This window comes from Pseudopodoces humilis, chromosome 18, assembly GCF_049639895.1.
Source record: "Pseudopodoces humilis isolate 2021_Gansu_Grassland_sample_001 chromosome 18, ASM4963989v1, whole genome shotgun sequence".
NCBI lineage: Eukaryota > Metazoa > Chordata > Aves > Passeriformes > Paridae > Pseudopodoces > Pseudopodoces humilis.
In genome coordinates, this window is record NC_142217.1 from 9,364,040 (window position 1) to 9,384,946 (window position 20,907).

Sequence of the window (20,907 nt, forward strand, 5' to 3'; positions counted from 1 at the left end):
CAGGCGAGCTGACTGTGGATTTAACTGGTGCATTTTAAATAGGATGTGAAGAGTGCATCGTGAGACACAACCCAGTGCAACCACAGGGCTGTGCAGTTAGCTCAACTACTACGTATTTTGATGCAAGCCTGATTGTGGATGAAGTTGTTTTGGTTCCGTTTGTGTTAGTGAACTTGAACTAGTTCAGGGCATTGAAACCAGTACAACTGGTTCACGCTGAGAAGTGAGCTATTTGAAGATGAGCTTAGGCTTTTCCTGAGGCCTTCCCCTAGGACCGTGCCTTGGCTCAGTCCCGCGGAGCCCGGCTGCCAGCAGGGCGCTGCGGTACCTGTCCTCGAGGGACACGCGGGGATCCTGTTCCCAGGCGGCAGTGCCACGGAGAGGGAGCTGCTGGCTCTGGTCCAGCCCGGCGGGCAGGTGCGGTGCGGGTGCGAGGCGCAGGATCCCGGAGGCTGCTGGGGCAGCTGACCCGGGCAGGCGGGCGCGCCTGCGGTGCTCCGGGGCAGCGATTCTGCCCGGGGTACGCTGCCGGGGCGCGGGGCATTTCTGCGTTGTACAAAGGCACGCGTCAGGCTCTGGCCGAGGCTCCTGGGCCCGTGGTGCTCCCCGATGCGGAGGCGTTGGTGGCCCCGCGGGACGCGCCCAGCCCGGCGTTGCGGGCGCTGCCCGGTGTCCGCACGCGGCGCTGAGCCCCCCTCCGCCGAGGCGGGGCTGCGCAGCGCGGGCGGCGGCGGCGCCGGGCTCCGATCCCCGTGACACGGAGCCAATCAGAGCTCCGAGCTGGCGCTGCCGGCCCGGCCCCGCTCGCAGCCGCTCGGGCAGGAGAGCTGTGGACGGGGAAACGCTGCCGCGGGAGCCCGGGGTCGCCTCGCCGCGCTTCATGGGGATCGAGAGCTTCTGCAGCGTGGACGCTTCCGCGCCCTTCTGGGTAAGCGGCGGGATGGGGCCTCGGCGGCTGCCGGTGCCGGCAGGGAGGGATGGCGGGGAGCCGGGCGGGGCTGGGGTGGTGGCGGAGCCCGAGGGGGCTGCGTCCGGCAGCGGGGGAGCTGGAGCCTGCGGTGCAGGCGCTGCCCCGGGCAGAGCGCGGGGGCTGCGGTGCGCCCCGGCCGTGCGGGGTGGGAACACCGGCGCGGAGCGGCCGCGGGCCGGCGGAGGGGCCGGGCCGTGCCGGCTGCTCGTGGTCTCCGCCTGGGCGCGATGTCCCCATGGCCGGGTCACGGAGCGGGGGCCGGCGCGCCTCGTGTGCGGGGCTTCCGGCAGGGGGATGCTTGCATGGGGGGAACTGGCGAGGGGATGCCCGCCCGGGAGACTGGGAACGAGCTCCCGAGCGGCCGGAGCAGGTCTCTGCCCACGCGTTCGGCCGCTCGCCCGCGTTACTCGGGGCCGTGCGGGTAACAACAATAACGGTGTCTGACGGCTGCCGAAACACGACAACCGTGCCCGCTCTGGAGGAGGCCACGGAAGCGCTTTCTGCAGCTTTATCGCATGTTTGTACGGCAGTATTTTCGCTCTTCCTTAACGAAGAGCAGTGAGCGCAGGTGCTGTGGGTGAACTGAAAGGCAGCTGTGCACAGGTGAGCGATTTGGGGGTGTCGCGGTGGGGTCTCGCTCAGCTGAGACACGGCGTCCTGGGCACTCGGGACAGAAGGGCCAGAGTGAAAATTCATCTCGGGAGCAAACTGGTCGTATGTAGGAGGAGGTTGTGTGGAGGAAGGGAAGAACTGGAAGTTAGGAAAATAAACGTGGAGTGAGAGCTATTGAAGTGAACATAGGGAAATAAACTACTGTACTGTATGTATCAGACGTTTGCCAGATAGTTTTGAAGTAATGAACTGCCTTACTAGTGAGAAAATAGAATCAGATGTCTCAATAAATACCATTGTACTATTTATTGCAAGAATCATTAGGATATTAGAGTAGATGTTTTTAAAATCATCAAGACTAAGACAATGAGTTTTTTTGCAGCTGATCAAAAGTGACACTGCTAACTTGCTTTTATATTGCTTATACTAATATCTCTTTTCTGCTATTTCTCAGGTTTTTCAGAACTGGCTAAATTATGAGTTGTCATTTTGCATATTTTTTTACTTTTCCCTATAATGAGACTTTTAATTTGAAGGGCTTAAGAGAATACATATTTCAGAAAATGTTTCAACACATATTTCAGAGTTTATGGAAAAACTGACTCCAGAGAGTAGTAGGATTGTGAAAAAGAGCTGCCAGCTCATTCTTTGAGCTGTGGAATTGTAACATAAGGTGGACACAAGAACTACATATAGGATGTTAGAAGCAACTGGTTTATATAGGGTTGCTGACAGCAGATTATTTTATTAGGAAAACTGTTCTCATGTGTATTCCAGCCATTTCTGGTGTTTTTGTAAAAACTATCCCATACATTTTTTCCACTAGTTGCATTGGTTCTCAGTGTTTTGGGATTTGTCATCCTTCTCTAGATCACATGGTCTCTGCCTTTCATTTCTTCCTAACTAAAGATCCTGTGGGTGTGGTTGTTTGATTTCTGGGTTCTTCTGATCCTGTGGAAGAATAATTGTGCATTTGAGTGAGGGTTAGATGTGCCTGGAAAAATCTTCCTTCATGCTGAACTTGTCTTCATAAGTAACGCTCTGTTTCCGCTTTGTTGTTGCATCATTCCCAGCAGGAAGAGTAGAAAGGCCAGTTTGGGTGCTTGTGGGTACTCTGGCTGCTGATTTTTCTGACATTTCCATTATTGCTGCTATTTAAAACTGAAGTTTTCATGAATTTTCAGAAATTATTTATGTATATGTAGTGTTTACTGGGGTTTTAGATATGTCCTGTGGTTGGGCTGCTGTTCTTCCTGGTTTCTGGACTGCACTCTTGTGCTTCTTAGGGCTGAGTGATAGCTGGATACACAGTGGCACGTGTCATTGCATTCTTGTGGTGGCTGCATCCGCTATTTTGGTTGGTACTGAAGCCTTGCCAGTGGAGCAGAGGGATTTCTGGCAATCTTGGCTTCAAGGAGATGATGTGTTTTCTGTCAAAAGTGATCCTGAGTTGTGGGCAACTCAGTTTTAAATTGTGGGGGGGAGACTGTGGCTCAAAGGACCTAATGGACCCTTAAAACTGTATGCTAATCTTCTTAGGCTTTGCTGGCCAGGATTTTTCTTGTTTGCACTCCCAAGGAATGTTGTTGTTGAAAGTTCTTGTCTGAGAATTAAACAGATTGGTTTTATTTAATACTTACTCTGAAAGGTCAGGAACCCAAGGAAGATTGCCATCTTCTTCACTCTGTTATTTTTTTTTTTCTTCCTCACTGTTTAACCTATCTCTGTGCCCCTACTCAGTGTGTTAACTTCACTGCAATCAGATTTTACTGCTTATAGTTATTTTATACAACTTTACTGCATTTTGCTTCCTCTAAACTCCCTTTTTAGACAAGTACTGTTAACCCTTGCTTGCTCTAGCATCACTGAATGTCTTAGAATGAATATTCCATCCATAATGTAAAAAAAGGTACAGCTGTGCAAGATGAAGTTACTATTTACTGATAGCTGTTGATGACAATAAAAGCTTGAAAAACCATAGTGGACTTGTGGTAATGTTTTGCACTACTTGCATTCCAATTTAGTGAATTTAAGGGCCAGTTCAAGCTGTAAAACTTTGTTGTTGACCTGACACACTGAGATAGCTTTGGCTAGAATATTACTGCTACCTTGTTTCAATAGCAGCACAGAAAAACACAGAGGTAAAGCAGGGTGAGGAGCACTGTGGCTCCAGGTAAGCAGGATAAGTGTCTCAGCAGATGTAGAACTCACTGTACACTTTGGCCTCCTGACCTTCCTGTCTGGAGATACTCCACATGTACAGTTAGTGTTCTCAGTGCATGTGCATTTTGAAGTAATCTGCTGGTTTTTCTTTGAATAAAATCTTGGTTTCAGTTTTTTTTCAGAGCTTGTAAGCTCTGCAGTATCGTGTTCAGAGAAGTCTTTTCATGTTTGGAATTGCTAAAGGAAGAGGTTAACAGTTTTTGTGACACTTTGATATTTCAAAGCTCTCAGTAGGGTTTTATGAAAAAGAAGTGGGAAATATGCATCTGAAGCTTAAGGGAATGTCAGATAAATGGTTTATATTTATATAAGTTCCTATCATGTCATTCACAGGCAGACACCGTGTTTTTTAAAGTTAATTTAAATAGAAGCTGTTTATTTCAGTGCAAATTTAGCAGAATTTTTTTCCACAGATTTCTAGTTGGACTTTTCGTTGTTGAGAAGTGATTGAAAGCAAGTAATTGCACTTACTTCTAGGAGAAAAGCAAGTTTTTGGCTTCTCTGTTTTATTTAGAAAACTAGAGTCCTGTAATGATTCAAGCTGCATCTCTGTGTAAATGCTGTCCTGTTTCTTCCCTGTTTGTTCAGAAAGCTTTTGTGGAGCCTCTTCACTGTTAGTAAAGAAGTGGTATCCACACACTGTGCTAGGTTTAGCACTTCTTTGTGTGGAAACAAACTACAGAATTAAAACAGACTGGGTGAGGGAAGGTGAGGGAGAGCCTTGTACACAAAATTTAGGGACCAACCTGGAGGGATTTGGCTTTCTTCGCCATTGTGTAGAGTTCAGTCTGAGGCTTTAGGACATGTTTGTCTGCCAAAATAAATGTATTAGTGTTTGTCCAGAGACGTTATGTTTTGTATTTAGTTGACATCGTTGTAGTGGGAGAGATTCATAATATAGCTTGATAGAATTTTATTAAGAAAAAAGATATATTAATATTCTTTAATGCATTGCAATTATTAACTGACATTTGTGAAGTGATACTGTGTGACATAAACAGCTGCTGTGCTTATGTTATTTATGAGGACACCGGTAGTTTTACCAAAATAGACTTCTGAAGAAAAACCAGTCTTATGTAAGAAGCAATTTTATGTTCTGAAGATGTGTAAGCTTATGCCGTCACACATCAGATAGGCAGTAAATTGCCACGTCTCTAGGAACCCTGCAGCTCTTTGCTGCATTTAAGACGTGTCTTCTGTGCTTTTTCAGTGTGTTTGTGGCAAGGCTAGTGAGGGACTTGGAGGTACTGTGGGAGGGTGCTGGGTGAGCTTGATAAAAGCTGAGTTTAGTCTCTGATAAAGAGTGTGCAGATCACGAAACTGCTTACATTCAGTGACACAGGAAGGTCACACGTGCACAGCATTTGGAACAGAAGAGCAGCAGAGTAAAAAACAAGGACACCTTTACACAAAATGGTGATTTATTGTAATTAACGGCAGTTTGCATGATTCTCATGCCTTGGCGGTTGTGTTTTTTAGTGATGAATGCCAGAGGTGTATTTGTCAGCTTTCTTCTGTTTATGAACAAGGGTCTAAATGTGCATAGAAAAATTAAACTTAGATTGGAAATGAAACTGATATATATCCCTTGATTTGGAATAAATCAATTAAGGGAAATATAGGGAAATTAAGCCGGATAATCTATTGTTTATGGGGATTTTTCTGAACAGATGACCTGTCATTCTACAGCTGGCAACTCAGAATTGCTCAGAAAAGTTAAATGAAGGGAAAGAATGTTGCAAAATGCCAGAATAACTTGTACTGTTTCATGCAATTACAATGCAGTTTACATTGAAACACTGTGCTATACTGGGACCGAGTGAAGGTCAGCCCAGGTTGGCTGGAGTCACTCTGGGTCATATCTCTAAAAAGCCTACTGCCGGGTACTGACCTTTTGCTTACTTTTAATAGAGTCAGAATTCCTTGCATTACTGTTTTCTCACTCTTTGCATCTGTGGTAGCTTCAGATACAGTTTATCCCAACTTAATCTGTTACCTTAGTCCTTTGGTGAGATTATTACCCAGGTGTATATGAATTTCTCAGTGATTTGAACTCCAGCTACAGGCTGTTGCATTGTTGAGCAGCACTGTGTTTGGTGCAAGAAGGAATGAGAGCAGGAATCTTTTTCTTGTATCCTTTTAGGTAACAGTGATTTCAGTGAAAAACTTTGCAGAAGGATAAAAACCACCCTTAAGTTCTGAAACTAGAAGTGGTAAATACTTTGTTGTCAAGTGGCCAAATGTTTTGTCATGGTAGTTGCAGATACAGCAGGGTATGAAAATGCAGCATCTGTAGAGAGAGGATAAACTTTAATTTTGCAAGTGCTAATATAATCTTCTATATGTTTCTCTGACACAAAAAAATTAGCCATAGTTTGGTGGGTTTTAACTTCATAGGTTACAAAGCTCAGCTCTTGTAAATGCCACAACTGCAAGTGCTCCTTTCTCTGGCAATTTGTTAGCACCTGCTTCTTATTTTAGGCTAAAGGGGGGAAAAAAGCAAAATATGCTTTTTTTCTTGGAATTTTACACACAGTTCCAGCTGATGCAGTGCTTTCTATAATAAAGGGTCTCAACTTTTTGAAAACATTGGAAAATATTCATGTGTGGGTTTGGGACAAGGAGGTACAGACACCTGATTTAAATTCAGGACCAGTTATTGGAAGGTAAAGGCTTTTCCTTGTCTGTGTTAACAAGTCAAATCTGCATTATGTAAGTAATTACTGTTGAGAACTTAAACCATTAAAACCATTTATAACTTGCTAAAACCATTTCTAATAGAAAACATTGAGAAATTAAGGGCATTTTCTTTTCACTAGAAACACTGGTGTTTTCCCCTCCTGAATCTTCTTTATATAAATGATAAAAAAAAGGTTAGGATCCTTGTTTATTTTGTGATTATTATTTTTTGTAACTTTTTCACCACTTGCTCTAACAATCATGTCTTTGACAACATTAAGATACTTTAAGAATAAAGCTTGCATTTTAGACTTTGAAATGAAAGAGAGGCATGGTGACTTCCCTTTTCTGAAGTCTCAATCTGCACATGGTATTTTAGGAAGCTGAAAACTTTTGTAGGGATTCTGGAGTACTTTTCTTGTACAAATATCAGTTGCTTGTCCTATCAACTTGTGATGTAGCCTGAACAGTAAGCACAGCAGAGCAAATCTGATGCTGGTGAAGACTGTGCTTGTTTAGACCCCATTTGAAATATGCTCTTAGACAAATGGTGAGCCTCAGCACAGGCTTCAATGATCTGACTTCAAAACGTGAATGGCAGAACAAAGACGGCATATCAGGTATCAGATACTTTTTAAAAGTAAGGTCAGGGTTCCTTCGAAGCAGCCTTAAAGAGAGAGGTCCTGTTCTGCACTTCCTTTACCCCCTCCCTCTTGTGCACTGATGCAGCTCCTCTGAAGATGTAGGCTCTGCCAGATCTGACAAATCTCCTGTCTGGGGAGGGGCAGGAAATTTGCTGTCCTAGATAGATGCCACAAGGCCATTGGCTTTTAGCCTACACTGAGACAGAGGGTGGTTCAGTCAGCTCATGGTTTTATAGGTGCTACACTGTGAAATTTTTAATCCTGTATCTAGAGCTGGCAGATAGTAAGACTTCCTATTTCAGTGGGAAAGTGATGATACTATTATAATGAAAGTTGTTAGCTGCAATTACAGTGTTAGTGCCTGAGAGAGCTAATTACTTTCACTCAACTAAATGTAAACATTGCATTAAACAGAAAGTCTTTTTAGTGTTGGAGATAAGATTGAAAAACTTTATCTTGGTATTACAAGGGAGGTGGTTCTTCTGTGGGTGATACTGAAGTAGTGGGTACACAGTGTCAAACTCCTTTTGAAGGGGTAAGTGTTGACCATGATGTTAAGATTCCAGTGTGGTTTTGTAACTTCATTTTTTACATAGTTGTATAGTAATATTTTAAGTCACTTTTCAGTCACAATTTGGTTCATGCAGGTGGATTTAACACTGTGCCTGGCAGTCTGCATCTCTAGCACACTCCACACAGCAGGCATGAAACCGAGCAATTTGGGTCTCTGTTTCTGCCAGTGAAAATTTTAAAATGTGGGTCAAGTGGGATTATTGATGTGAGAACAAGCAACCCCTGGCTGCTCACTTGACAGTCTTTCCTGGCTGCCAGGAGAGGCAGCCAGCATCAAACGCTGTTATTCCTCAGATTAGCCATGCTGGAGGCATGCAACTGTCCTTGGTCTGTCTTCCCTCTGCAAAGGCAGAATAACTGGCCTTTTGTATTGCAACTTTGTCTTACAGTTCCACTGTCAATGCTTTTATCTTGCCTGTTCCTGAAATTTTAGACAGGAATCAGTATTGTTCTTAATTTTCTGAGGTTTTATGCGCTGTTAAATAAGTGGTTTACCTGTGAATGGATCCACTTGATTCTGGGGAATGCCAAGCATTTTTTGTGTCCTTCTTGTAGACTGAGGGTTTCATTTCAGATATGATAGGAAGGTTTTTTGTGCCAAGAGAGAAAACATGTTACTAGGCACTAAAACTGTGGATGGGTATTTTTGAACCATAGCACTGATGATGGAAATGAAAACTGAGAAATAGGTCAGGTAAAGTTAAAAATACCCATCTGCTATTCTGGGAAACTTTAAAATTGTTAAGGAATTCTGAAAAGAAAAGAAAAACCAACCTGAAACTATTTAACATCTGAGATATGATTCTTCTGGACTATACTAAAAGTAAGCCAACATTGTATCTCTCCCAATATCTACCAAGAAAGGAACAAGGATCAGACTGATTCTTCTCCAGTGGGTTCCTGCAGTCACAGTTTAAAATAAAGGCTGCTTCCAAATTATACAGTCTAATAGCTATAGACTTTACCCCCTTTTTTTCCTCCTCTTCCTTTATGGCATGCTAGCCATATGCTAGTTTGTGTAGGCTTGCAGTAGTTTTATCTCTGTCATTTGATGTGACTTCGCAAAGTAGAAGGGTTAGCAGATAAGTCAGAGTGAAAATTGTTTAACTTTGAGCTGAGAAAAATGGAGTAACTTCATGTTTTAGTAGAACTTGCTAAAACAGTGTTTCTGACACTTGAGTCAGAAAAAAATGTCATTAATTTGCTAATTAACATCTGTTAAATGCAAAGGTCTGCTTCAGTGAGTGTTTCTGCATTTTGTTTGTGATGGAAAAAACCCAAAATTGAAACTGGGTTTATATAAAGCAAAGGAGAAGACGTATTTTCCGCCGGTAGAACTTGTCTAGACTTGTGTAACTGAACCTGTGATTCAAATGTGAATGCATGCTGGTTTCATGACGAGAGTGACACATTTTCCAGCTGCAGTGGAATCTCCTAAAGCTGCGGTGTCCTCCATGCAGGACTTAGGACATGCCTGCCTTTGTAAGGGATTGAGTTCCTCTTGGCTTTATCCACGGAGGGTGATCACAGCTCGCTCTGGACTGCGAGCCTGCTGCTGTGTCCCGCAGGCCGTGCTGCCTGCGTGCTGAGCCTCTCCAGTGGCCCCAGTGCCTTTTGGACTGGTGTCAGCTGGGAGCCTGCAGCAGCTGCTGCTCAGTGTGCAGGGCAGCTGTGACCTGACATGTGAGGACATGGGCTGGGGTCTGCAGCTCTGCTCCTGGCTTGTGTGGGCACAGCCTGAGGGAACTGCACCGGGGCAAACAGCAGGGAAATAACTGCTGGGTCTCTCTTCACGTGTTCCTTGCCTTTTGCCACCTGACGTGGATGTAAAATGGAAGTGGCTTCTGCATCTCGCCTGTGTGTTGCCATTTCTCTTGTACAGAGAAGTGTTTTTAAAGCTCAGCATGCTCCTACTTGACAGCAACACCCTCTGGATAAATCCTGGCAACATATGAAAGAACTGATGTTGCTGTTAAATTCTAGCAGTAGTCTTGCCCAAAATTGCCCATTTGTCCCATCTTTCTGTTCTGAACCCTGAAGTACCATTGCATTACACACTCTTGCCTTTTATGCAGAAACAAACACATCTGGATGACTTGAAAATATGAAAGTCAAATGGCACGTTGCACATTTTTAGAATATCCCTCAGCAGTCATGCATACAGCACTTCTTGCTTTTATTTTGCCATGTGGCAGTGACATGCATTGCATGCTCTGACCTTGCTGGTATTTGCCAGATTAATTTTATAGCAAGCATTTATAAACAGAGAAGAAGTTAACTTTCTAAAGTTTACTCAATAAAAAAGGTATCAGTGCTTTTATTTGTTTCTTGTAAAGTTGATTACATCCTGTTGATTACATCCTGTTGATTTACTTGTATAATCTTGTAACTATCTTAATTTGTGACTTCTAAACTGTCCTGCAGAGTCATGAGACTTTTTCTTGACTGTTGTGCTGGAGTAGAGCAGCTGGGACTTAGAAAGCCAAAAACATTTGTGTGGTGGCTAAATGTAAGGATGACTCAGCTGAAATTTCTGATGAGTTATGCAGCCAGGAAACTCAATAAGCTTGTGTGGCTTGCCCACAGCGTCTCACAGCCGCTGCCTTGCCACGAACAACTTGTGACCCCTATGCAGATACAGTCAAACATAACTGGGCATTCTTATGTTCTACCAGTGTTATTTCCCCTGAATTGGCTGTAGTAAGCTGAGAGATTTTCTAAAAATTAAAATTTAAAAATTACACAAAGTGAGAAGAATTTTTAGAATGCTATGGAATTAGAGGAGAAAAATAACAGCTGAGTGTCCTGTGTATGTCTGTTGTATCAAGTCCTAGATTCTGATAGAAATTGAGGGAAATGGAGAAGGAAAATGTATCTTCCATTCCTTTTTAGATCTATGTTCTCTTTGTAATTGTGTTTGAAGCTGTTTATTCAGTGGAACAAGGGGACAAACAAGGATCAAAGTGTGGTGATTCTAGACAGTGGGATCTGCTTTTGGCTTTGATGTTGGAATAGAGAGAACAGGCACTACAGCTCCTTTTGGTTCTGTTTCCTCATCTATAAAATGTGGATAATGGCACCTGTTTCAGTGACCAGATTAGGCTTTTATAAAGGAGTAGGATTACTGACATTATGTCTCAGTAGTGGCACTGGTGTTTTGTGTAGTGTAAGCTATGCAACTGCCTGAAAAAATGCTTTGCCACTGAAAATTAACACTATGGTCAACAAGCCTTTGGGCATGGGACTGCTGCTTTTGGCTCAGTCACTTTTAAACAGAAGCCTGGGAGCTTTGGCTGTTGAATAATTGCAATCCATCTACAGCTGCATTATTCTGTTGGAGAGTCAAAAATCTACAGCACTTGAGAGAAACTCTTGCATGTGGTAATTTTTCAGCAAGGTCGATGACTTAAAGGTAAAATTTGCTGCAAGAGATTTTCTTGACTCAGAGCAATCGTAAATATGGTCTGAAAACTAATGCTACTACTAAATAGTCATTGTGAATAGTCCTTGTGCCAGTGATTAAAATAGTCACGTATTACTGTGATCATCATTTTTGGTTTGATTGTTTGGTGATTTACCTTGGCTTTGAAAATTGTATTGAAAGAAGTAGGAAAACATTGAATTATGTCAGTTTACATTCTCTTCTTGTTGAGTAGGAAATGAGCTGTGAGGGTGAGCCTTTTACTTGGTTCTGTGCCTTGATGTTGTGGATTTTTTATTCTGAGTCCCTGTTTCTGATTTTCAAATACTGAAATTCAGCGTTGGCTTTTTCTTTAACTTAGCCTGTTTTCTTGCCCCAGGATTGGAATCTGACATGGCACACAGAAGATCCAGATTTCACCCCGTGCTTTCAGAACACAGTCCTGGTCTGGATTCCTTGCATTTACCTGTGGCTCTGCTTCCCAGTGTACTTCCTGTACCTTCGCCGTCATGACAGGGGGTACATCCAAGTGTCAAACCTTAACAAAGCCAAAACGGTATGTGACTCTGAAATCAGAACTTGCCAACCTTGTTTAGAATTTGGAATCTCTTTTTGTCTGTGTTTTAGCACAGTATTGTTTTGAGCATCAGTCTTGACCTGTGTGTACACTTCAGATATAACTTATTTGTTCTGCTTGTGTTTGATTTTGCAGCCTTTCCTGTTTCCATTGCCCTGTTATCAGGCTTTCTGAAATTCACCCTGGCATAGCAACAAACATGCAAATCCTTTTAAAGACCAGTTGGAGAAGACTATTTTAAGGCAACTCAATCTCAAGGCCCTTATTTCTATCATAAAAGTAACTTATTTTCCTGTCAGCTTCTTGAGTTAACACAGTATATATTTCTAGAGTGCTGCAGGTGTTCTATTACACTTCTATTGTGAAATAGGTACTTAATGTTTTTGGCTTTTTTCTTCCTTGTAGTATAAGTGCAAAGTTTTAAGAAGGGCTGTAATAACATTGTGTGTTGGAGAGGTATTTTTCTCTGCAATCTGTTATTCAGGAGACCAGCTTTCTGCTTCATAAAGACTGAATTACATGGTATTAAAAATCAGTAAACTTTTTTTCTTCTAGTAGGAATTCAATAATTAAAGCCAAAATGCTTTTCTTTTGTGCATGTGGTAGAATTGCCCAAATGATATTGTCTGATCATGACTCCTGCTAACAGATAACATCTAGTGTTCATCTATATATTGTGCTGCATTATCTTTATGAAGTGATGTACTAAAGACACTTTTTTATTGCAGGCTTTGGGCTTAATACTGTGGATAGTCTGCTGGGCAGACCTTTTCTACTCTTTCTGGAAAAGAAGTCAAAATATTTCTCTAGCTCCATTTTTTCTCGTTAGCCCTACAGTATTGGGTATAACAATGGTAAGTTCTTCTGCATGGCCAGTGACCATGCAAAGCTGTAAGCAACAGCACCACTTTGGTATTATTCACAGTGCTGTAATCCTTTAAGCCTTTATATACAGCCTTTATATACAGCCTTAGTCTGTAGTAGGGCTCTGAAATATTGACTCTGAAGTACCTCAGTTTTTTTTAATAAAAAAATTAAAAAAACGGGCTCCCACCTATCTATGCTCAGTGTGTGCACATCAGCACATAAGGCAGTTCCAGTTCTTGTCTCACTTTGGTAGGCCTGAGCTAGCATCCATTGAATGGTTTGGCTCAGGCATAGAGTAGAGGAATCAACTCAAGAGAGCTGATTCAACCTAGATAATACAAACCACTGAGCTTGGGGGGAGACTGTTGAAGTATCTCATTACAAACTCTGATATAACATTCTTGTGTGTATTATCTTTGTTACACTTGATGGCACAGTGGAAAGTCTTGAAAGCCACAAGTCACACAGGTGCCCCCAGCTGCCTCCTTTAACCTAGATGTGCTGGGGTTTTCTACTTTCACACCAATATCCCTGCAACTTGCATTTCAAGGAAGATGCCTTGTTCTTCATTTGCTGTCAGTTGCCTTAGGTTTAGCCCAGATTTGGAATGGTAGTGAATAAACATGATGCTCAAGGGGACACCACAACCCCAACAACAACCAAAAACCCCAAACAGCCCTCAAACATACTGACAAATGCAAGAGCTGTTAAGTAGTTTGTGGTTGTTTAATAATGCAACTGTCAAGCTTTTGTCAGGCTGATTGAAAATGCATGTTGTGTTGTAGTAGATAACTGAGATGTACCAGTTTCCTAAAGGACACTAAAAACACACAAAATACAGAAATAAACTAATACTTGGTCAGTGTTATTTGGTGTTGTGGCTTGTGTGGAAAGAATTATATTTATTTTAAAAAGAACTAGTCAGGAAATGCCATAATTCCATGCTGATTTGTGATCTAGAATCAGAAAAGTAAAGAAGTAAAGGTTGGCAGCCTTTGACAGTACTTTTGTGTATGAGATTCTTTATTTCTATGTAACACATGTTCCTTTTTCCTTTTCTGTCCACTCCTTATCTTTACTGATACAGAGAATTTCCTTATTTAAATGTCTTTTTCAATTACACTTAAAATTTCATGGGTTTAGAAGGCCTGGGAGATACTGGATTAGAAATGTTAAATAAGCAGACTTTAGTACAGTCCTTTTACATGTGCATAACATATTATAAAACTTAATTTGTGAATATGATTTAATCTTATTTATCTACAGTTGCTGGCCACATTTTTAATACAACATGAAAGAATAAAAGGAGTCCAGTCTTCAGGTGTAATGACGATTTTCTGGTTCATCTCATTTTTATGTGCCACACTGATTTTTATATCCAAAATAAAACATGCCTTAAATGTGGTAAGTGATTTTTAGCCTCATTCAGTTGAAAATCCCAAATGCTACAGTGATAGAGTAGTTCCTTGGTAGTTATGCCAGCCAAATCAGTTAATTATTCATTTAATGATTCATTCCTTGGGTTGTAACAGCAAAGGAAGCAAGAATGAATGTCTTCTGTTTCGAATGCTCATGAAATTTGTAGTGATTTTAACTGTAGAAACAGTTGCCAAGAAAATGGGGTTGGCTGTTGGAGAAAGCAGATATGTCTGCTCGAGTACAACTCAAATTCTGTGTAATCCTTGATATCAAACTGCTTTGGCAGGGAGTTTACGTCATCTTCCTGTTGACTATGCAGTGCATTTCCTGAAACACTTTGTTCAGTGCTGGTGTGGTCTCACCTGCTTGGACAAAATTGAAGTGTAAAGTGAAATATTTTTATGCCAGTTTGCCCTTTAGTAAGGCCACCTCAAATATCATAGTAATTGTGGAGCTGCCTGAAAATGGCGCTTTAATTTCTTGAAACTTTTAAGCTGTATTGGCAATTCTGAGAACTTTCAGGCAACTTTTGTCTTTGGCTGTGGGGAATGGGATTTTACTGGGGGTGTGTGTCCATCTGTCCCTGTGCTTTGATTTCTGTGGTTTATCTGTTATGCATCAGCCCCAGTCTAAAAAACTGTAAGAATCTCTGAATTTTGCACATAATGGAACAAAGTGTAATGTAAATTCTGCTCCTCTAAATCTTGTCTTCTGTGTGCATCGTAATAAAAAATTTGCTTTCAATACTCCTTGCTACCCAGTGCATAAATGTCTTGCTTCTGTAAGGAATGCACTGACTTCAAATCAGGGCTGTGTTGGCACAAGCCATGCATTAAAGAGAACTTTTTGCATAAGAAATTCATGCTTGTATTTTAATGGTAGTGACTGAATAAAAATGAATGTTGTCTTTCACATCATCTCCCCTCTCATTACCTTCCTTTTACCAAAATAGATATTGACTTAATCTGCATGGGGATGAGTAGTATAGCACTCAGTTTGCAGAATTTACAGTAAGGAGCTGTTTTCTGTTCAATCATAACACGTTATTTAAAATAAATTCCTCAAACTTTCTAATTGGAATATTACCTTCCTTTGCAGGGTGCTGATGAGGATGCATTTCATTATGTCACCTTCTGCATCTACTTTGTCCTGGTGTTAGTAGAGCTCATCCTGTGTTGCTTTCCAGAGCAACCACCTCTGTTTTCTGAAACAGTAAATGATCCTGTGAGTCTGTGCAGAGTGCCAAGTATCATATGTGCAATATTCTGTCTAATGAGCTACAGGGCCATAGTCTCCCAGATGACAAATTGTGCACGGAAATGAGAAATGTGCACAGAAATTCTGTCAGTAAATGAACTTTTCATACCTTTGAAATTCTCCCAGCCTTTCTTTGTGCTCTTTGAACCCAGCCAGATTAGGAGTGTATTGACACTTCAGTTTCCCATACATATTTAATGAATGAGATGCAGGGCTCTGAAGGGGTATCTGGGATGCTTTTATGGAGTTCCACATTTTTTTCATTTGTGTATCTGTGTCGATGGAGTCCCAGCACTTCACTGCTAGAACAGGAGAACTGAATTTTTCCTTCATTATTAACTACCCAATTAAGATATTTGTGCCCTCATATGGTAGCATACCTTGCATTGACATGGGCACTGAACATGGCATCTGGAGACACTGTCTGGCCTCCACTGGCCTCTAAAATTCCTTCAGCTGTTTGTTGTGTTGTTGATATGGAGCATTGCTATTCCTGTGTCCCAGTGGTGGAGCCTGCTGACAGCTGTGCTTGTGTTTTCTGAACAAGCTCTCAGCAGCACGAATGGCAAGTTTTAGTAATGTGAAAAAAATATTGTAAACAAAAGGAATCTCAAAAACCTCTTTTCTGCTTTGCTTGTTTCTTTTGGCCCTGCAATTATTTTGTATGTGGATTGATTTGCTTTTCTCTCCTTTAGAATCCATGTCCAGAGTTCAGTTCTTCTTTCCTATCCAGAATGACATTCTGGTGGATTACTGGGTAAGATCAAACTGTTGCATAAAGCACCAATTCAAGTCAGATAGCACTTTGGGATCCTGCTTTCAGAGTTAAATTAGCAATAATAGTGCAACAGTAATTTTGGTTGTTTTGTAGGTAGCTTACATTTTTAAAAAAACTTGATTAATTTTTTTTTTTACTTCCTCTGTGGGTCTTGGCAATTTTAAATTTTGCCAGTCTGTATTTAATATGTTTGATGAAGGAATATAATAAAAAAACATTATTTGGGAAATATAAGAAAGGAGAAATTGTCTGCTGTATTTAGAAACTAAGACATTGAAAACTATTACCTCTTTTTGTCCAATAGGCTCTTTTTTCCCCATTGACTTAATTTTACTTATGCTGTATGATTTGTGAGTTAAAACACACAAGCATGAAAAATAATATTGGTGTATGGTTGTGGCTGGTATTTGGCCAGAGTTCCAACAGAAACCTAGATGAAAGGAATTGCTTTGTGAAATTAAAGGCTAATAACAATTTTGAAACTTGCTAGGGATGGGAATATTAATTGCCTGGCTGATTTTCAAATGAGATCATTTCATCCTTTCTTTTATTTTCCCTGGAATTTGAATTCAGTGGCATATCCTGGATCCTTAGATGTTTTAGTGTCTAGTTCTCCCAGTAAAGACAGGAGGATGTATGTTTTGGCATCTGGACCTGTGTTGCTGCAGGCCCTAATGCTCTCTTGCATCTTTGTGGAGAGCTGGCTCTGTTCTGGGGCTGGATGCAGCTGTATCTGTATATCTATCTCTACATATACACAAACCTTTCCAGTGCTCTTAAATTTATACTGCTGATTCCTTCTAATACAGGTTGATGATTCAGGGTTATCGGAAACCTTTGGAAGCCAAGGATTTGTGGTCATTAAATAAAGAGGACAAATCAGAGGAAGTAGTGCCAGGTTTGGCTAGAAATTGGGCAAAAGAGTGGTCAAAGACCAAGAGGTGAGTTCAGTTATCCTGGCTTTCAGTTCTGCCAAGATACAGAGGTTTAAAAGCTCAAGTGACTCAGCCTCTACTTAGAGGTGTTTGTCATTTGTTACCAAACCTGCTTTTGTGAGGCCCATGTGGCTGCCTGTGTTTGTCCTTGAGTGCACAGAGAGCCAGAACCAAGTAGGGCATTGTGTTTCTTCTTTATGAAGAGCTGCACCAACTTTCCCTTAGTCTTTCATGATCCAAAACTTATTACTGTGACTTTTGATGTGGTTTTTTTTTTTCCCCTGGGGAGGGAATGTTTGGACACAAACTTCTGTCGTGTAATTTAGGAGCTTGGGCTCCCTCTGTAGTTGGTGAAGCCTCGGGAGGGTAGTTGAGGGTGTAAAAGTGAGCAGCTTATTCCTTTCTTTTGACTATATAGGGAGTTTGAGCATCTGAGCCAGATGACTAAAATTAGACTGCATGCCTGCAGTCTCCATCGTACTTTCATCATCCTTGGCTGCAGCAGATAGGAGCACCTTTTCATTGAAGGAAAACTGTGTGCTTGCTTACACAGGGTGTTTTACATACAGCTTGTCCTCAGAAGTTCAGAGCACGGAGTTTAGCATAAGCCAGATGTAAGAAAAGAATGTGTTCAGTCCATTGGGGCTGTCTTGGCATTAACCTGACTTCACTCTTTTAACTCTGGTGGTACAGTGAAGCCTTGATTTTGATGAAAGTTCAGCATACTGTATTCTAGAATAATAATGTCCTCTGCTCTTTAAGCTTATGAGTTACAGCCCTTTCCTCATTCCCTGGGGCAGACTTACAGGAGAGATTTACAGGAGTGTTACCTACCCAAGCAAAGAAAGCCATTTCTGAACAGCCAGTTCATTTAGTTATGCTGTATGATTAAAAATGCTTGATGGTAAAACTCAGTTGGACTCAAGAATCACAAAAAGCAGCTCATTTACATCTCATTTGTATACTGAACGTTTTTCCAGTTGGCTTTATGCTTGAATAGAGGCTACATTCTCTACGTAATCTTTTTTCAGGCAACCACTAAACATGTTGTATGCACCCAAAAAGCAGCAAAAATCAGGTGACTCAAATGGTGATGTGACAGAAGAGGTTGAAGCTTTGATTATAAAACCATCTCAGAAGAGCCATGAAGCATCTTTATTCAAGGTGTTATACAAAACCTTTGGACCATATTTTTTCATGAGCTTCCTTTTTAAAGCTGCACATGATTTCTTGATGTTTTCAGGCCCGGGAATTTTGGGGTAAGACTTATATACTTTATTATTGTATTAAAAGTATGTGAACAGGATTTAAAACATGCTGGTATTTCACTCCCCAAGCTGCTTTGCCTTCAAGTGATACAATGAGGAAAAGATGTCAGATACGGGAGAGACCACAGAGAAACATTATTTCAGTCCATTGGTTTTCAGATTACAACATCATGCAAAAATGTTTGACTTTTCCTTTTCAGCACTGGGAAGGCAGGGCAGGAACATAATCAGCAATAGCAGGAGAGTTTACTCAGTTCTAACCTGTAATTATTCTCTACCTACACATCACAGTATGTGATGCCACAGAGAGCTGAGGGGCTGGGAGGGGTTGTATTGCTTTGAGCTAAGAAGTAATGGAGCTGCAAGTGGTTGTATTTCAGCTGGAGGGGATATGAGACTCTTCAGTGTAGCTCCAGGAGAATGCAGGTCATGTGAGCTATGTGTTACTTCATGTTTCAAACTGGTACGTTGAGGAGAGAGTGATGTATGCTCATACAAAATGATCTCCAGTTTCGAAGAAGTTTGCTTCAGTGTTTTACCTAAGTTTGGTACTTCAGGTGCTTGCATGACCTGTACAATGTTTGAAATAACCTAAAGCTGCAACCATGACATTTGTTTTCCATCTATCAGGAGAACTCATTTCTCTCTCCACAGATCGCTGCTTAGCTTTGTATATAACAAAGCTGCCCCAAACTGGCAAGGCTACTTTTATACGGTGCTGATGTTTGTTTGTGCCTGTCTTCAGACACTGATTATTCACCAGTATTTTCATATTTGCTTTGTAACTGGAATGAGGCTCAAAACAGCCATTGTTGGTGTAATTTATCGAAAGGTAGGTGTTTCTTTAAATATGTAACAATACTGTGACTACAAATATGTAATATTTGTGACTGTGAGAATGCATCACTTAAGTCTGAATAATAAGCTAGGAGTCTCTGGTATGCTGATTCCTAACTCTTATTTCTATTAAGAGCATGTCTAATTTACAAATAAAAGCCTTTAAACCAGGGCAGTTTTCTAATTTGCTACTTAACGTGCTTCTCACTGTCAAGTAAGAAAGCTTTCCTCATTTAGACTTGGGGTATGCAGTGCTTCAGTTGGTGCAGAAATTACAGATGCATCTACATTTACAGCTTCATTTGGGATTTACCAGCAGTGCCATCTTAGAATAAGCTGGAGTGTTTTAGAAGGCTGTGGACTGATAGCTCTGTGTGAGAAAAATGTGTCACAAGAAATGAAGATTCCACTCCTTAACAGTAAAACAAAAACACATAACAAACCAAGTAAATGATACTCCCAAGCAATAAAACCACCAGCCCTAACCCCAAAGTCTGCTTATTGACTTTAATTCTTTATATTAGCTTAAACCCAGCTGATTGATTCCAAGTGTACAACTTGCATTTTGTAGGACTTACAGGGTAAGCAGAATACAAAGGAGGAAAATGATTGCATGAAATTTTAAAGAAGCAGTTCTGTAAAGGACTTGAATTCTGTGGAGAAAAAGCAGATGACTAAGTGTGTCCTCATGTTGTTTTGTTTTTTGTTTTTTTACCTACATGTAGGCACTCGTTATCTCAAACTCTGCTAGGAAGACTTCTACAGTGGGTGAGATTGTGAATCTGATGTCTGTGGATGCTCAGAGATTCATGGAGTTGACTACTTATATAAACATGATTTGGTCTGCCCCTCTCCAGGTGATACTGGCACTGTACTTCCTGTGGCGGGTGAGCATTGTGTTGTTTCCTGTTTTGGCTTTGGCAAGGTGCTGCTTCCATGATTCTGTGCCTACACACACTGGAGGGTTTGCAGCAGTGAGGGGAATGTGCTGGTTATTAAGAAGTCCTTCAGAGCTGCTTTTGTCACTGCTGTCAGGAAAGAAGGCAGGAGGTTCTGAGTTTGCACATCTGAGTTCATATGGGGAGGATGCAGAGGGGAACTATTATCTTTTGGGGAACTGCAGCACATAGAGTATCTCATTTGTCCCTTGATCTGAATTAAAGTGGTCTTGGCTTTGTGCTCAGAGTAACCATAGGAGATGTTTGCTGTTTCTTGTTCACACAGCACACTGGGCTGACTTCTTCAGAAGAACAGTCAAATCAGCAAAAAGTGGAAACAGTTAAAACGTGTGTGTGTGAATATTTAGAAAGAGATTGATCTACATGTACTTTTATATGGGGGGCATATGTATATATGTTTGCTTCAAGAGTCAAAGTATATAGACATTAACCTAAACCCTTATTTGATCCTTCTCTTCTCCCAAGCTGAAGACCTATTTCAGAATGATTTTCTGTAATGTATGGTGATTTGAGCCAAGATTTAAAAAAAAATTGTTTGAATAAATGCTTACAATTATGTACTTTTCAGAATTTAGGTCCTTCAGTGCTGGCAGGTGTAGCTGTCATGATCCTTCTGGTTCCAATAAATGCTGTGATAGCAATGAAGACAAAAACCTATCAGGTTAGCATCTCTATATAGTGTTTTTAAGAAATATCTATTCTTTGACTTGTTCCTGGAGGTTTTTCCTTTTATTTTTTCCCCATCCCTCTATCTATCCTTTAAAAAGGGGAAGGAAAAGAAAGGTCAGAGGTATTGTATGTTCAGAATAAACAAACTCATGTATTTTTCAACCTTACAGCTTATCTGTACGTAATGGTCTAAAAACCTGCAGTAGTGAAGATCAAGGT

At 41.3% G+C, this 20,907-nt stretch overlaps 1 protein-coding gene across 2 annotated transcripts in view; it reads left to right on the forward strand.

Annotated features, from left to right (window-relative positions):
* The first annotated feature begins 792 nt into the window (after positions 1 to 792).
* ABCC1 (ATP binding cassette subfamily C member 1 (ABCC1 blood group)) overlaps positions 793 to 20,907 on the forward strand; it is a 45,815-nt gene continuing 25,700 nt past the window's right edge. For both annotated transcript variants that reach the window (XM_014252678.2, XM_014252679.2), the window contains exons 1-11: positions 793 to 928; positions 11,502 to 11,678; positions 12,428 to 12,553; positions 13,833 to 13,970; positions 15,084 to 15,209; positions 15,938 to 15,999; positions 16,830 to 16,961; positions 17,987 to 18,214; positions 18,878 to 19,055; positions 19,786 to 19,947; positions 20,588 to 20,680. In XM_014252678.2, coding sequence (XP_014108153.2) covers positions 881 to 928; positions 11,502 to 11,678; positions 12,428 to 12,553; positions 13,833 to 13,970; positions 15,084 to 15,209; positions 15,938 to 15,999; positions 16,830 to 16,961; positions 17,987 to 18,214; positions 18,878 to 19,055; positions 19,786 to 19,947; positions 20,588 to 20,680 — 1,470 coding nt within the window. In that variant the 5' untranslated portion in view covers positions 793 to 880. The remainder of the gene's footprint in view (positions 929 to 11,501; positions 11,679 to 12,427; positions 12,554 to 13,832; positions 13,971 to 15,083; positions 15,210 to 15,937; positions 16,000 to 16,829; positions 16,962 to 17,986; positions 18,215 to 18,877; positions 19,056 to 19,785; positions 19,948 to 20,587; positions 20,681 to 20,907) is intronic.